The sequence below is a fragment of the Camarhynchus parvulus genome, chromosome 2 (assembly GCF_901933205.1).
Source record: "Camarhynchus parvulus chromosome 2, STF_HiC, whole genome shotgun sequence".
Lineage (NCBI taxonomy): Eukaryota > Metazoa > Chordata > Aves > Passeriformes > Thraupidae > Camarhynchus > Camarhynchus parvulus.
The window spans coordinates 135,373,678-135,392,702 of NC_044572.1; the positions used below are offsets into that span (position 1 = coordinate 135,373,678).

At 32.9% G+C, this 19,025-nt stretch overlaps 1 protein-coding gene across 1 annotated transcript in view; it reads right to left on the minus strand.

Annotated features, from left to right (window-relative positions):
• Positions 1–11,513: 11,513 nt before the first annotated feature.
• Positions 11,514–19,025, minus strand: part of CSMD3 (CUB and Sushi multiple domains 3) — a 577,112-nt gene continuing 569,600 nt past the window's right edge. The window contains exons 69-71 of the mRNA XM_030971761.1: positions 17,578–17,665; positions 15,035–15,170; positions 11,514–13,659 (exon numbers count right to left, since the gene is read on the minus strand). Coding sequence (XP_030827621.1) covers positions 13,500–13,659; positions 15,035–15,170; positions 17,578–17,665 — 384 coding nt within the window. The 3' untranslated portion in view covers positions 11,514–13,499. The remainder of the gene's footprint in view (positions 13,660–15,034; positions 15,171–17,577; positions 17,666–19,025) is intronic.

The following is a 19,025-nucleotide window of genomic DNA, read 5'->3' on the forward strand; positions in this document are numbered from 1 at the left end:
TTATAAAGAACAATGCTATTTAATAGATTTTTATGCCTTAGTCATACATGAAGCTTTTGTGAGCTTTGAGGCTTTTACACTCATGAAGTCATTTGTTCAAACAAGACTTGAGTAGTTGTAGTACATCAAAAAATCACTTTTACTTGTTCAGTCTAAGTCACTAGAAAGCTGCATATTACTGTTTCATCTCATTCCAACTCACCACTGTGCACAATAAGGTTTTCCACTCTCCAGAGATAACCTTTATTTTAATAATAAGTAAATAATAAGTTTTTATAACCATGCTAGCAACCTGTCACATTTATTACCAAAGCAATTTTTGTGACATGTGGGGCCTTTGTTGGATATTTAACATATTGATGTCTAACATATTTAATTAGCAAATTAAATATTACACAGTGCTTGATCAAAATCAATTTTTGTTTGGATTATTAATTCTCTACTTCTGCAGATTATTTCAGCAAAGCACAGGATCCTATGGATAAATCTCAAGAATTGCAGAGGGAACATTAATTCTTTATAATATTAAGAGATTGTTTATGATGAAAGACAAATGTATTCCTATGAAATTGTCATCTCTATTGTGTAACACAAAATTGTTACTTCAGATTATGTACAGCTAGGGTCTCTCTCCTTCTGAATTCACCAGTAAAGAGTAAAATTAACAGAAATTAACTCACTGAACTTTTTTTTTGGTATGATCAGTGATTTCGTAACTTGCTTATGAAGGCCAGAAAAAAACCCAGAAATTATATTAGAAGAAATAACCCTAAAATTATAATAGAAATTTAAAAAGGTTGTGTTTTTAAGATATGTTCTTTTAAAAAACTTAAAATGTCTCATTAGACACTGGATAATTTGGCCTTATGATGTCTTAATAGCTATTCCATATGAAATTGTGTGCTTTGCTTTACACACTTACCCATTCTAAGCTTCCATTTACATAAAACTGATTGGTGACCTCCCCACCTGTTAAGAAAATGCAGAGATAATAATAGTAATAACAGAAACAATAATAATGAGATAACATTGCAGGGATTTATCATTAAAACTGAGAATTCTAAAATTCTTCAGACAAAATTATCCCAAATATTCTACTAACTATTTTTTTAATTAGCACTCTAACCATTCCTGACTACAGTCAGTCAGTTTGGTGTGAAAAATAAAGGAGGAAAAAAAGGAATGTTACTCTTTTCCTGACCTGCTGCTCAAATTTTGGGGGAATGGAAGAAGGAGGAAGGGAAATTTCCAAAGATTTATTTCTGACAAGAAATTTTTCTTTTAATGTGGCACCATAGGCATTCTAATACCTACGGAACAGCAAAAAATAAAAATTTCACATTTCCTTGAAGAAACAAGTATTTGGGTCCTTTGTTGCAGAAAGAATGCTTAGAACCATACTACTTTCTAATCAACATAAGTGATAATTAATGAAGAAATATTGCCTAGATATCTTTGCAAATCTTTACTGTATTTAAAGGACTTGCTTAATACTTTCCTGGATTTCACCAATGTTCAAAAATTTTGCAGTAAACCTTCTAATCACTTTCTTTTCTTTCAATATTCTCATTCAAAAGGATGAAGTTAATCTGAAATGATGCACTCCTTTTTCACGGTCACAGAAAGCAAAGATTTTCCTGATATCTTAAATTATGAAACTGTGTAGATACCTCTCTGCAAGGGATTTGATCAGAAAAGTCACCAGCTGCTTGTAAGTAATTAATTTTTCTCTGATTATCTTTTTCTCTGATATTTTTTTTCCTCCAGATCAATGCTAAACTTTGTTTTAAATGTGCATATTTATTGAAATAAAATATATTTCTTGATATATTCAGTACAAATGAATTCTCTATGTGCAATTTAATTCACCATTTTGTATAGCAACTGTTTTGCTATGAAGACATGAATTAAATTATAAAGTTTCATATTCCGTAGTTTAAAAAAAATAATATCTATATCTCTGTCAAGACAGATATTTTTCTATCGTACTTTTTACTATAATAAGTAAATTAATCTTGCTCTTGGACAGAATTTAGTGGACATCTTTTGTTATCCCATAATGCCCAACTTTTTGCCTGAAGTACCTTCCCTGTTGAATGAATTCCCTTCATTGCTTTTCCCTCTGTCGTCTGTAGTGGGCTAGTTTTCCAGATGTGATACAAAAATGAATGCAGAATGTGCTAAATCAATGAGGAAGCACAGTTCTGTTAACTAGGGTGGGACATTTGTTCATGCAACTAGAGATTTTTTTAATTCTTGATTTTCCTTAGCAGACATTTCTTTTGTTTATTTTCTTTCTTAGCACAGGCCAAAAAAAAAGCATCTGCCTATGGTCTCTGTACTTTTAATTTTTCCTCTAATCTTATAAAACAATGTGGGTGGTGAGCATCATTCTTTAGTTGTCACTACGGAAGTCAAGAGGAATGGAGATACTGTCATGAAAGTTCAGAACTTGCAGAGTCATACCTACATTAAGCAAAACAAAAGATCTGTCTTCTCAGAAAAGGTTACTCAGTGAAAGAAGATTAAAAAAAAACAACAAAGCAAAACAAAACTCACAAAAACTCCACAGCCTGCTGTCTCATAAGCTAAAGCTGTGATGCTAAAGCTGTAAATGGTTTACATGAATCTTTTGATCTTTTCTAAGCAAAAAAAAACCTATACTTTCACTACAGTTTTGCTTTTCGGGAAGCAGAGTTTGTTGCTTTTAAAATGTTGGAATCCTCCTGGTGTTAAATAAAAATCTTAAAGTAGAATATTGGACAAAAGTCAATATATTCCTGCCCTGTGTGTCCTTTGGTCAGTTCACTACTTAGAGACCATTAGCAAACAGCAGTGCAGACACTTCCATAATTTTGTGCACCGCATCAGCCTTTGCTGTACATTTATGGAATCTTTCCAGGAAAGGCTTTGTCATCGTGCCATCTGCTGAGTGGGCCATGGGATTTAACTGCCAGGGCTGATAGATGTATTCCATACACACTGTGAGCATGGCACGCGTGGGATTTCCCCACGGGGGAATGCCAGTGACTCATGGTTTCTACCTTATGACTCTTCAGCTGTTCTTCAGTGATGACATCTGCCAGGAGGTGCATTTGGCTTGGGGAAAATCAAACACTGACACTGCCATGCAAACCAGCCTGTGTGTTTTCTACAGTGGTGTATATGCAGGCTGCTAGTTTAAGAGCAATTGGTATAATGTCTTTTTTTTTTATTTTTATTTATTTCAGGGAGACAAGGAACTCAGTTGCAAGATAATCCAAATAGAAAACAGGAAAAAGGAACATCTCCACTCAATAATATGTGGGGGATTTTGACTCTTAGACCTTTAAATGCTTCATGAGATAGTTTAACTCTGTTTATTTTGTTTCTAATTTGATGAGATGTAATTACTTCTGGTAAAAATCTTACCATTTGAATATATTTTATCAACACTCTTTGCTAATTTATATGGTGTAAAATGTAGTAAAGTAATTGTGGATGGTTTATCTTCTTGATGACAGCAGCAAGAAAATTTATTTTCCTGGCACTCACATCAAACATACAATTCTGTGTGTCTCTAAATGTAATCCCCCAGTTAAATAACATGTTATAATAAGACATGGCTTACATATAGTGCCGAGGTTAAATAAGACAACATCTTCTTCAGTCTTCTTTTACTGTGTCAGCTGAACCCTAATACTTCCTGTATTAAGAGAATTATAGAGACAAAGACTTATAGAATAGTTATGATTAGAAAAAACTTTGAATATCATCTAGTTCCATCTTCTCTGTCTAGCTTATGTACTTGATTTTTTATAATGTTATCCAGTTTTCACATGCTACCAACTCAAGAGCAAAATAAGAACATGAGTGATGGAAATAGACAGAGGTACACTAGCCACAACAGTAAAATTATGGGGAAAAAATGCCAGTCTGCCATGGTTTGGTTTTGTCTCCTTTTTTTGTTGTTTTTTTTTTCTTTTTTCCTTGTGGTTTTTGTTTGTTTGTTTGTTTGTTTGTTTTTGTTTGATTGGTTTGGTTCAGTTTGGTTTGGTTTATTTTTTTTTGTTCAGATTTTTTCTCTTACTTACTTCTGCAGATTTTCCTAAAGCCTAATATTGCATGCCTCAAATAAACAAGCAAGTATGCTGCCTAGATTATGTAGCACTAAAGGCTATTATTTTGCCTGGCTGAAAAAACAAAAATGAATATTTTTATAATTTCCAAGTATATTTACTAGTGACAGTATGAAATACAAGGTGGGAAGGTAGAAGGAATCAAATGTTTAAGCTTTATGATTTAGTTTTTTTTTCTCACTATTCAACTCTTAATAATTCTTAATACACTAAATTAATTTTCTCTGAGTCAAGTCTGTTTTCTTTGTTTGTTGTTCTTGGTATTTGGGCGATGATCTCCCCCTGTCCTTATCTCAACCCACAAGCTTTTACTTATATTTTCTCTCCCCTGCACATGTGAGGAGTGGAACAACACAGCGGCTTTGGTGGGAGCCTGACATCATCCAAGCTCTACCCAGCACATGAGATTTCCTTGTATGTGCCACGTGATGGTGCACCCTGGTCTCAGCAGCAACAAAGATAGTACACTGTGGTGATGACCTCTGCAGTGCTTTTTAAAGTAACCCTAGCTTTTTCTAACTTTTCTCTACTTTTTCTTTCTCTTTCCCTCTTTTACTATTAAATAAAAATATATCAATTTTTGGCATCAATATTTAATCTCATTTGGTTTTTATCTTGATATTTGGCAATATTTTGTACCTTCAAAGTTTTACATTTTGTTCACAGAGACTTCGTTTTCTTTGTTCTTCTGTTTAAACTGGTTTGTAACAGATGGCTGCCACATTTGCTAACCTTCAGTCAACTGGAACCTCCCCAGCTAGATAGGACTGCTGGCAAATTATTGATAGTGGCTCACTGAGCACTTCAGCTCAGTACCAGCTCTCTGGGTACTCTCTCAGTACCAGCACCTCTGGGTGAATTTCATTCAGCCCCACAGTCTTGTGTGTGTCTAAGTGGTGTAGCAGAGTAGTGACCATTTCCCCTTGGATTATGGGGGCTTCATTCTGCTCTCCATCTCTACCTTCCAGGTCAGGAAGCCAGGTACTCCAAGAATAGCTAGTCTTACTGTAAGAGACTGAGTCAAAGATGACATCAAATACCTCAGCATTTTCCTCAGCTTTTGTTACTGGGTTTCCCTGTACATCTCATAAAGCATAGAAATTCTCCTTAGCTCTCTTTTTCTTGTTAATTTATTTACAGAAATATTTTTTTAATTTTTGAAATAGTAGTCAGATTAAAATCTAATTCTTTGGCCTTTCTAATTTTCTCCCTGCATAGTCTTATGACATCTTTCCATTCCTGCTCAGTTGCCTTTCCTTGGGTTCTTCACAGGAAATGGTCAAACAAAGTAGATAGCAATTTAAATGCATTAGGCCTTAATTTACTCTTTTCCTTACCACATTGCTCCACTTTTCAAGGTAGAAAGAGAGGGGCACATTTACAGATGAAAAAGTAGCTTAAAAAGGCATGGCAAGGAGACAACTATTAACTTGTCATATTAATAATGAAATGTGAATGAGAAAGTATGATCAGAGCTCATCTAATCCAGTACAAAAGATTTGTTTCCTCATTTCTAGTAAACAAACTATGTGACTGCACTCAGCAACATTTTCTCTGACTTCTTCTCTACCTGAATGCCCTATCATTCCCCTGTGACTTCTACTGAAACATCAAAACAAATAGTTGATAGGAACATTTGGAAGTCACCTAGACTAACACATATAAACTAGGGCCAGTTAAACCAAGCTGCTTATGGATGTGCCTATTTGATTTCTGAATTATCTCCAGAGATGGAAAGAGATTCTACAACCTCTGTGGGCAGCCTTTAAGTGTATTTGACCACTGCTGTAGTAAATATATTGCCCTAATAAATGGATTGTCTTTTTTAAATAAAAATTGATTATATTTGTAGTGGATGAGGGAAGAGTACTAATGTCATTTATCTTAACTTTAATAAATCTTTAGAGTGATCCAAAATATTCCTGTATCTGAGTTAAGATTATGATTTGAATGGGTGGATAACTATCTGAATAAAAAAATTCTTTAAGAGGTCAGGATCAAAGGAGAGTGTTTGCCCTAATCATGGAGTCTGGTGCTGTTCCTTGTAGGTCTACTCAGGAATCTGTCCTGTTTAAGATCCATATCAGTGATCCAGAGGAGCTAACAGGCTGAATTCTCAGCAAATATGCAAATGACAATGTATGAGTAAAAGAACAGCCAATACTGCTGAGGGCAGTGCTGCTGTCCAAAAGGACCTGATACACAGTTACAGGAACTTTATGAAATTCGACAAGAGCAAAGAGGATACCTTGCACCTGGAAAAGGCATTCCTCTGGCTACAGTACAAGCTGGAGCTAGCAGCAGGGGAAGAAAGTTCTCCTGAAAAACCTCAGGCAGTTGCAGCAAGCAGCAAGCTGATTCTGAGCCATCAGTGTGCCCCACAACAGAAGGCCAAAGGAATCCTGGCCTGAGTTAATGGTAGGACAGGCAGTGGAATGAGGGATTTCCTTTTTACTCAACATCTATTAGACATCATCTAGATTGCTGCAGCTAGTTTAGAGACTTCCAATGCAAGAAAGATGTTGATAAATTGGCTTGGCCACCAAGGAATTTGGGGGCTGCATATTTGTTTTGTGGGGCTTTAGAAACCTGAGTTCATTTAGCCTAGAAAAAAGAAAACTTTGCAGGGAGGACCTAATGCTAGTCATCCAAAAATCTGCAAAAATGGCCTCAAGAAGACAGAGTCAAAATTTTTGCAGCAATACATGTCAGGAAGACAAGAAAAACAAGCAAAATTCATGAGCGATGCCACCTTTACCAACAAATAAACTTTCCTCCAATGAGGACAGTTAGGAGGTAAAAAAGGTTAAAAGAAAAGTCGTGCAGTCTCCAATTATTGAGGTTTATAAGACCCAACTCGATGGTTACCTGAGAAACTTTATCTAAAGCTTCTGAGGTTCCTTCCACCTCCAATTACTCTATGATAATATGATCCTGTGATTCTGTGATGGAGAACGAACTATTTCAACAGTCTGAAATTTTTTCCTACCCAATTGTAATATTTCTGGCTATTATAACTGCAGCTTTCCATTATTGCAACAATAGTTAGGAAAATACTTAACTTGAAGTTTTAAAAATTGACTAGAAAGAAATACTGAGCTTTATATGTATGTTTTAGTTCTGAGAACTTAGAATTTTGTTTCTATAGCTAACATGAGTTATATAAGCTCATCTTCTCAAGAGAGGTCATTTTCACAAAACCATTTTCTTCCTCTCCAGCGTTTGTTGCTCTGTCCAAACACAAATATTTTACAAAAGAAGTTTTCTAATATGAAGCTACTAATTATTTCTGGTATACAGATTTCTGTAGATGTCTATTAATGTTATGGCAGTTGTTACAGTACTTTTTTCTGTTATTTTAACATGAAACATTCATTACTTCAGACATTGGATACTCTTATTACTGGTATGGATCAATATTATGCAAATATACTATAATTTGAAGCAATAAATGTTTTATGAGGATCCTCCAGTTGCAAAATTAACTTAGCCACATAACTAAAAAATATGAGTATGTATTAAAATGTACATTTTGTGTATATATTAGGCTATATGCAATATATATATATATAACCTATATATTACATATGCTTCCTATGCTGTGTAGAGTAGTATACTAGTTATGAATGATATATTTATGTAGTGCATAATCTATATTGTATATATTTTGTCTTTCCATTAAAAAGAATAAAGATAATCTCACCACAGCCAGCTTGATTACAAATTAGATGTGTGCATAGACATATCTAGTTTATTATTTATTGTATAATATCTATACTCGGTGGACACATAAATATACATCCAGCATATATAAATATATACTCGTCAGTGTCTTCTGGATCCTTATATGAGACATTCACCCTAACTGGCTCAACTATCAGCTCTTTATTTTCTTTAATTGCTTTTGTCACTTTACATGATTCTCTGGATCCCATGGCTGTGGTGAGGACAGTTGCCTGTTCTCATGAATTTTACTTGTGCTATTCAATCTCTTTCTCAGAGAGAAACTGACAATTTATCTTAGCTCATTCACATGTGGTGCCAATTTTTTTACTGAAGAAAGCTCTGGAAAGCTCTGTACACTAGGCCAATTATACTAATTTTTCTTTTTACTAATGACAAAATCCACCATCATTTAATGTTAAATTACGGGCATGACTGATGGGGCACAACTAGCCTTTTTTAGATACGGTTAGAGATAATCTGTACAGAGAAGATATATAATTCTATACTTAGAAATGTGAACATGCAACTAAAGCATAAAATTCTGGGCACTAGTTAATGTGTTTTTTTCCTTAAAATGCACGTTTAGCTCCTTTGTTGGAAGTTACCTTCTCTTCAGCCTGTTTTGCCACTAGGGCATTTTCTACAAGTGTGTTCTCAATATAGTTTAGACAAAATGTGTTTTGATCTGATCAGCTTAAGCTGGCTGCTTTAGCATTAATTGATATGCAGCAAAGTATGGAGCACTGAAAAATAATCACTGGAAAATTACTGTGATATATGTCTTCAACAACAGTTTTTCATAAAATGATGGAACTTACATTTCAGAATGATTACTACACTTAGTCCTAGTTCAGTAAATAAGGATATTATGTTGTCTTTGTTTCAGAAACAAGAAGATAATTAATGGGAACACAGCTACTTCACTGAAATAATTTTTGTGTAATCAAAAGCTAATTTAATATAGGTTCTGCATAATATATGAATTAAAATTATTCAAAATTATTTTAGTGACCTATTAATTATTTCACTTATTTACTACATAATGAAATTAAAGATTAATCATTTTTCATTGTCCTAACATTGTCCTTTTTTTCATTTTCCTAACTCACTTAAGACATCAGTACATAGGTGATGAACAAAATGGTCAGGCAATGGGAGAAAGTGTGAAACTAAATGCAGAAATGACAGGCCTTCATTTGTTTAACATCTGGGATCACAAAAAGATTACGGAAAATAAATATACAGAACAGGAATCTTAAATCCTAATTTCATTCCTAAAATTGTGTCATGCTTGCCTCATGTGAACAATCTGCTCTGTAAGAATAGATTGTTTCATAAGGCAAGATAGAAAAAGAGGTGAATATGTTTATTTGCTAACCAGTAATACAGTTTACCAGGAAACCAACCTAGTGCATCTTTATTCGTCATGTTGAACTAAACTTTTGACAACCAAATCAAAATTAAATCACAGAAACACATAGAAATGAAAGGAAAGTTAGGGATTTCGAGGGATGCCATGTAGATTTTCTGATGTACCATGAAAGGCTATTAAGACTACAAGCAACATGTGTAACAGGAGCTCTGGAACTTGGTGGCTGAATTTAACATTGCTTAAGTAGCCATCCAGAGTCTTCATGTGCCTATATCAACCCCCACTGAAAATCTGAAATTATAAAATATTTTCATAAATTAACCTAAGACTGTGGAGCTTTAATATATTACAGCAAATGATATAAGGCATATTTTTCTCCAACTCTGATCATCCTATAAATAAAGATGCTGCAACACATATGGACTTAATATCTTAATGGCTTGGCCACAGGCTCACTTTATTTTCCATTAGCTCTCCATAGGAAGCTATAAGATTCGTGGCCATTAAACCATTTCCTTGACAACAGCTTGTTCTACTTTTGTCAAAGAATTCCTTCACATTAAGACGTATCAATGGCAATTCAATTTTACAAACCAAAGTAAAATATGGAAATTTAAGCTCAATTTTATGATGCTTCTGAAAAATTCTACTAGAACTGCTATTTTGGTGAGTATAGTTGAAATTGTGTGGTTTCTAGATTCCTGTAACAATCCAGATCATGATGAGATTTAATGGCACGTACTGGACAGATGGGCCTTGACATGCAGATGATGTAGAAATTAAAGGGCTCAATATTATAGAATCTTAAAGAAAACTTTAAACCTCAGTCCATAATATTGCACAAGATGTCTTAATCTTGAAAAGACTCACAGAGTTGCATGACAATTTCTATTCATGCACATTTTCTCTGTGTACTCACTTTGCTTGAATAAGGCCGTCAAAGTGGTATCTTCTATTCACCTACCTTCCCAAGAAAACGAAAGACAGTGAGTAGACTGTGCTAACAACCTCCAATGAAGCATCCAAAACTTGGAATTCCATCTGTCAGAGTGAAAACTGACCACTCCACTACTAGAAAACCAAACACTTCAGACATAATTTATAAGTCAAACATGTCAGGAACTACAGGAACAAAAACCCATCCCAAAAAACAATCTCCCTCCCCACCAACACCACCCCCCCCCCCCAAAAAAAAAAACAAAAGGAAAGATCGACAAACAAACAACAAACAAATCCAAAACAAAAGCAAACAAACCAACCAAGCCCCAAATTCACTCTATTATGCATAGGGCATTTTCTATAACAATGAAGTCAGTATAACTCTTGAAAAGTACAAACTGGGTTTATTAGCTAAGCTAATTAACATAATTGTGGAACTAATTTGGTATAAGTTTATTTACTTTTATATGTTGAAACACATAATGCATAAACAAAAATCGAAGACCTTAACTTCATATTCTCATTTGGTTACTGTGAAACAGGATTTTTTTTGTTTTGCAGAGTGAACCAATTTGCTCTAGAACACCACCTCCTTCCCCTCAAAAACATAATCCTCATGCTTTTTACACGGAATCCATAATTTTCTAATGTACTTAACAACACAATTTTCAGCAATTTCAATATGGACCTGAACCAGCATTTTTAATTTATATAGAGCATCAAATTCACAAAAGAATTTTAGACTATTTCCCCATGCCCCCATTCTACAACTAGCATTTCAGATCAGGATTCACCATCCACTTTCTGTGCTTGTAAGTAAAAAGGGTCATTAAAAGACAGTTCCAAAATTATATTAATATAATTAACATCCCTCCTTCCAGTCCAAAGTCACTAAAAGAATTACTGGGGGATTTTAATGCCAGAAAGTATGGTATGCACTGGTACTGTCCTGCACACTTCTGAGAAAAGGCAGCAAAATAATATGCAAAGGCTGTCTACAATCTTGAGAAATGCTAAAGTTTTCTATATTGCTTTTTTCTTTTAACTTTTTTCCTGCGCTTTCCACTGGGTTGACAATGGTAGGCCTATTTTTCTGTAAAACTGCTTCTTCAAGTAAAACCGAGAACATTTTTAGAAAATAAAGAGCTTCAAACATTGTGCTCATCAATTATTTTTTAAAGCACTCTGAATCTTACAACTTTACTTAAAATTTGCAGAAATATTCAGAAAAATTAACAGGATTTTAAGACCCACAAGAATACCAAATTTGAATTCTTAATTTGGTTATTTTCTCATCTTCCCAACTTAAATAAGTTTAAAGCTCATCTTCCAAAGAAGAGACGTGATTAAAAAAAGCAATTGTCCGGTTTTATTTTGTTTACATTGCACTGAAAATTTACATCATACTTTTACAAATCCTTTTTCATAAAAATATACTTCTTTACAAAAGTGTATGCATTAATATAAGAGGAGTAGCCAGTTGCAGAAGAAACATTTTAAACGATCTCAAATGTATTAACCTTAACATTAATGAATGAATAATAGTTATTGCAGTCATTTGAATAAACAAGAATAAATAACAACCAATGGTATAAAATATAAAACAGCATCCTTTTAGTAGAATACAGTTTGACAGAGTTGTATGAATATTCAAAACAAAGTGTTGTAAAATGATTTATAAGAAATTCATCAAACATTATAGAAATCCAAGCAGCAATCCTGGGTACAATGATTTTTGGTAGGCACTCTCTATTACGGTAATAAAAAGGTTATTTTCACAGAATTATTAATGTCTGAAAGGGACAATAACAGATAATTCACACTGGCTAACACACAGCATTTGAGAGTCATGCTATGAATGGAAGACAATGACCTACACCAAATAAATTACTGAGTTCCTGTTGAATAATTCTGATATGAAATAACTGCAAAACTAAAAACTGCATTTCCTTAAAAGTGATTCTGGAATGTTTAAAACTCGTATTTGAGGGCTGTGGAATCTGAATTGTCCCTAAAATGAATGGATTGTCCCTAATAAAATCATGGCTTTATATATATATATATATATATATATCCATTTTTTTTTCATTGCACTATGGTAATAGATTTAATTTTAAATGAGCTGTAAGGACTTGCTTCCATAGAGTATGGAATATATAGATAAAATAGATGTGAAAACACAGTATTTCCAAATTATAACTTCCTGTTGCCTTGTAGATAGGATTCAAAGTTCATTGAAGTCTCTTAGAATCCATCAGTTTCAAAGGGATCGCATCATGCTTTGTGCATATATTTTGTCAAAATGCTGAAGGAACAAACAGGTGGGATATAGCCTAGTTTTACGTAACATGGAGTGAAAAATGGACTCCTTTTTTGATATAGGGATTTCATTATTATTATTACTGTAAACTGCATTTTTTAACAGGAAATATTAAATTATGTTTTAACTTATGAAAGAAATGTAAGATGGTCACTCCTGAACATTCTTCAACATTAAAGGAACATAGTCACATACAAAACTCAATTCATATTAGATTATTCATTGTAAAATTGGTCTAGATATGTGATTGACAAAAGAAATAGAAAAACATTACAATTTGTGGATATTGTTAATAGAAACAGAGAAAATAAGTTTGACTTGGAACATGAAAATGAAGCAAGATGTAAAGCAGGGAAGAAAATTCATTTTATAAGGACATGAAATTTTAATTTTTTTCTGTGATATGGAAAGAGTAAGTTATACTTGCTGATTTCTAAATACTACATCCTGGACTCAGAAATTCAACTGTTCTGAAAAAAAAATAAAATACTTAAAGGGCTGAAAAAGGAAAATAGATACAAACTCACGAGAAAGATGTAGCATATGACTGTTAAAGAGAAATCAGTGACCTATTGTCTCCTGTAAGTATAGCTCTTATTTGCTACCTATATCTTTTTTTTTTAACCCAGTCCTTCTATTATAGTTTTTATAAAGCACAGAATACTGATAGTGGATGCTCCTCCAATATATGCAAATATGTTTTATGTTTTAGAATAACCTCCTTTTTAAAAAAGCAAATAAACTGTGAGTAGCACTCATGGAGTGCAGCAAAATTTTTTAAAACTCTCCGTGGCATACACAAAGAAGAATTCTGATCCAGTTTATGAAAAACAAAATCAAAACAAAATAACTACAACCCAGACTTGCCTATCATCCTCAGGAAAAGGTGACCCACTAGATCCTGAAAAGTGTGCTTTAATTTTTTTTTTTCATTTCTTTTTTTTCTTTTCTTTTTAAGCAGTGAACTGTGTGTGCACTGTGTTGTGTGTCAATTCCCAGACTTTGAAGACAAATCATTACCACATTATACCATTGTGCAAACAGTGTTCAAGTTGGGGTCAAATCGTACTGCTTTCCCTTCCACTGACTTTGCATTTGTGTCATACATGGGGTTTTCAAAAGCAGCTTGTCCATTATTATTTTCATGTACAGAGCATCCTGTGTACTGTGTTTTAGGTGCAGTCCTGTAGAAGAAAGACAGAACATTTGAAACCACAGTTTTCCTTAATATGGTTTAAGAATCAGAACAGAGTTCAACTCCCAATTACAATTACAGGAGCTAAATATGACATCTTGACTTTTTTACAATATTTACATTAAGAATTAGTACTGTCTTTATTGAAATTTAAGGGATTTATGATTCCTTGGAAATAGCGTTCAGTTAGAACTTAGTTAACAACCTTAGAAGAGGCTATCCATTGTTATTGTATCCATTATCCAAGCTGTTATCCATTCCACTTGGATAATCAGATTATAAAGAGTACAACAAAATCTTGTAAAGACACAATAATTCCCCAGTCAGATGAGCTTTCCTTTTTCCTTTTGGAGACTCAGCAATTTTACCAAGAATAAGTTTATAGCTGAAATGCTCTCTTTTGCACTAAATAGCTCAAAGTACCAGAGTTCAAACCCTTAAAAGTGTTCTATACTGCTATACAAAATGCATACTATATTGTAAGTCATCAATATAAAAAGCCAAGACAAGTGCTTACAGCATACAGCTAATAGCAAATACATAAAAAATTACATGGGCAATATATCATATGCTGGAGCAGTTGAAAACAAGTAGTGCTAATTAAAAATGGTTTAAATTAATGTTATCTGTAACATATATTACTAGTAGTATTGTCAGACTATTAGATGTAAATCACCATTTTAGCAGTTATTATGCAATGAATTGTCTGGGCATTAGAGGAATTAAGATTTCTTTAGCCATCAAATGCTTTAAAGCTACAGGAAAAGTTTACTGCATCCAAAAAATTAGTACTGGTCTAGGTAACATGAAAAAAACTGATGAATTTAGACTGAAAATGAAAAGGCTGGTGGCTATTTAACGTAATTGCATATGAACTAATGATTTCAGATGCAGAAAGATTCACAATGAAATCTCTTAATGACATAATGTTTGCATATACAGTTGTATGCAATCTTGTATGCAGGCATTAAGATAAATTACTCAGGATATGTCTCAATTCTGTCACATGAAGAAAATAATAAAGGCAATTTATTCCTTTCTTCATGTGACAGAATCTTAGTCAAAAAATCTACCAATTATATTATTCAGCATATGCTAATAGCTTACAGCATCCATTTTATCATGAAGAGATAAATTTATAAGATTTTAAATAAGTAGAAATGAAAGTACAGCACCGTATAATAAACTCATCTCTTAGTTATTATACCAGATATTAATAGACATAGGAAGACCTGTCTACATGCATATTTTGCAAAGCCTTTGTTGTTTACAGAAAACTTTATTTACACTAGCAAAAACTGAAGACAAAAAAACCACCAACACTTAGAGAATAGAGCAATTCTGTATATATAATTTGTACTTACCTTTGTTTATAAAGATAAAAGCCAAAACCAGCAAATATAAGGGCAAAGAAAGGCACAAGGATAGCAATGGCCACTGAACTACTATTTGTACCATGTGGTTGATTAGAAGAATTTGAACCCTCAGACATGTTAAGACCTAAACAAAAAGAAGAAAAACAAGTAATATTGTATACATGTCTGTTATCTGCAGCACATACTACTCCATAATCCTTGGAATTCAATAACACCTTGTTACTAGGTCATCATCATGTGTTCTGCTCCATACATACAGCTGTATGCTGAGGCCACCTGGAATTTGAGTATATACCATATTGTGATTGATATGTGGATGCCACATGTTGGCAGAACAGTACATCTACTCTGGTACAGTAAATATCTTACAGCATAATTCTGCATGGGATTCAACCTCTGCATGTAATGAAAACACATTACTGTGACATGAAAAGTCAAATTTATAATAATGCATATGTTAGATTGACTATATTACTGGTTTCATTTGTATATTTCATTAATTAATAAATACTGCATATACAAAACCCAAACACACTATCAAGGAAAAGGTCAATCACCTGAAAAGACAAATTGAAAACTCATTACTTCCTTAGGTGCTGCTGTTGATACACAGAGGGAAAGAGATAGGGACAATTTTCAATAGTTAAAGCCAGATATTGATTAAAAAATAGAAACATGACCTCCTGCATGGCTGAAGAATACATTATCCACATAGACAAGTAATACCTCTTTTAAATGTGAAGAAAGGTTATAACAATAACACAGTCATTATAAAAAAAAATTCTTTACAGAAAAAGTGGGCATTGGAATGCGCTGGCCAAGAAGTGGGGGAGTCATCGACCCTGGAGGTATTCAAAGACAGATGGGATGTGCACTCAGTGTCATGGCTTAGTCAATAAGGTGATCTTAGGTCATAGGTTGGACTTGATGGTCTCCAAGGTCTTTTCCAAAGTAGTTGATTCTGTGACCCTCTAATGCATCTTCAAAGTTAATTTTCAAGATTTTAACTGGATCATTTATGAATTGCTTAGGTCATAATGTTCTCTGAATTTCTTGACCATATAAGACAATATACAGAAATTAAAAAAAAAAAAACAACAAAGCACAAAAAAGCCCCAAACAACCATCCAGGGCTGAGACCTCAAACAACCAACAACAATGTGAGAAAACTGTGTGAGAATAACAGTAAAAAAATTTTATTTCAGAGAAGCTAATTTTGAGTTTGTGTGCATGAAATAATTAAATGGTAAGCATGTTAAACAAAATCTGTTCAAAGACTGTGAATCTCTTTATAATGATATAATTGATTATATTAGCTACAATTAAATATTGTATAGAATTTGACTCTTAATCATCCTTTTCCTTGAAGTTATACACCAATAAAAATTACCTTCAATATATTGCAGAAAAGAATCTCAAACATATCATCCAAAATCAAATTAATAAATATAATTTTTCTAATAATCTATCAAAACAATTTACCAAGGAAGTCTTGTATTTAATATTTCTTAGATGACTTTAAAATATTTTAAAGTTAATAAAAGGAAATAACTTATTAATTCATCTAAAGAAAACATTTCTTGATAAAGATATTTCTAAAAATACTGGCAAAGCAATTTGCATAAGAAATTACAGTGAAAAACAAGATCAGTATATTTTACTGTGAGAACTGTGAAAGATAAATTTGACTTTAGATTTCTTCTTTCCAGCACATTCAAGAATTAAAGAATTTCCTGATTTTACTGAAAAAAAAATAAGAAGGAACAATATTTTGTGGCTGAAAGAACATAATTTTTCATCCACATATAGGAATTTTACCTGAAGGTAAGAACTCTATCTCAACAGACATTATTTAAATAAAAAGCAAGCCCTCTTCTAAGGTATTCCCAACAGTATTTATCATTTAAAATTCAGAATAAACTAAATTCAAATTCTCATGTAAGGAGAAATATCACAGTTCTTAAGACAACATTAGAAAAGAAAATTAAATTATTTTCTTAAATAGCACAACAGAATGTTGACACCTGTGCTTTGTTACTAAAGCTCTCTTAGTATAGAAACAAGAAGTTAATTTTTATGAAATAAACACTTATCAAGTAAGAATTTTTTCTTTGTAAAAGTAATATAAGTATTTATCTGCAAATACTTAACTGTTTCCCTCTTCTAGCAAATGTTTAGGTGAAATGGTGTTTCAGCACCATAAGCAAGAAACCAGTTTATCAAAGCATTCTACAACATGGGTTTTCTAGATAGTTGTTAAGATATGAAACTAAATGCATTTTACACATAATTGGTTATAATAATTGCTTAAAATATTACAAATTAATTTGAATACTAAGCCATAGATTGCAAGTCATCTTACAATTCACTTGTAAGTTGTATCACTTTAATGAGAGTTTAAAGATATTAATATCTCAATGTTCTATGAAACGTCAATTCTGTTAACATCCTGCAGATACCCTCAAACTACTGGATATAAGAAAACTGAATATGGAACAATGAACGAGCAAAGAATTAGAATTTTTTAATACCTATTCTTTGAAGACCAAATTGTCCATAATCTTTACCCTGGATGAATCCTTGAAAAACATATGTTGCTCCATCAGGTTCAGCAGAAACCTGTAAATAAAATTACTTTGAATTAAATGGGGAAAACTTTGTTGCATGTATCTATTTGATAGGGAGCTATTCTATTCTATATACTAATATGCTTGACTGGTAGCTGTTATTTCCCATTATAAACACTCTATTTTTATAGGAAATTTATATCAAGAGTTCAAAAGAAAAGACAGGACTGTTATAGGCACGACTTAGGCATGGTGGTTTATGGTCACATATGACACCTTATACTACATTTAACTGTACTTTTTAAAAACGAGTAAGACCTAAAGTTTCTGGTAGTTCAAATGTCAGTATTATACTTTATAGTTTTCTGGATTGTTTGGGAAGTTAATAGAAGAAGTTATATTGCATATAATCCTAAGGATGAGAGTATTGAGGTTTTAATAGCTAGTTTTAAACTTAATAAAAAAACCTCAAATTAATTGAAAGTTATTTTGATTTTTCTCAGTACCTGTCCCAAAGAGCACTTAATTATATGGCCATGGACCAGAAGAATATTGAATAAGGCTTTGGTACAAGGGTAAAATATGCTAGTATAAACTAAAAGTCTTGTGGGAGAGAGGGGATGGTTGTGATCCCATGATTATCTCTCTTATTACAGTAAGTACAGTCTAAAGTAGTGTACTGCATACAACTCGACATATACTTGCTTCTAAGAATAATTATGTTTAAAGTCAATGTTTTCTAGGTAGGTTCCTTTACCCTTTTCCCTTAAGTTTCCATTTCTCAAGACACAGTATGTCTTTAGCAGTGACCTGAAGCTGTGTTTTCACTGAAGACCGGGTGCTTTTTAGGTGACTTTTTTACTTTGGGCTAAAGCAGCCTCTTTGTGCTACTCCAAGACTCAATGAAAAAAAAAGGTCAAATAGGAGCAGTATGTAAATAGCATATGGAATATAGGGAGTATACTGTCTAATTTTGTATATTTAGAAGTCTGAAAGTAAATTCATTGCTTTTGCTACCTCAGGAGCATGTTCGTGAAGCCTTAAGTTTGTACAAGACAAGAGAGTTAAGCCTTTTTACTAGTTCATTTCTTGCTTAATGAGTTTAGTTTAAGGTTTTCATTCTGAAGCTTTGAAAAAAAAATTGTTCAACCAGTGCCACTTGTTATATAAATAAAAATTTGTGTGTACAATTCAATGTACACATGGCATGTACAAACATAGTGGTGTCCCTCTAGTGCTTAACCAACAGTTGAAACATAAGAAAACAGACAAGCACCTTAAAAAATCACATGGTGTAGTAAGGATATAGGAGTGTTTATCCTCATCCAAATAATTTTAGGCTCGTTGTTTTCTAAAAATTCTACTTTTGTCTCTTTATTCTTGGAAGGCATTTCCTTTTCATGGTTTAATCA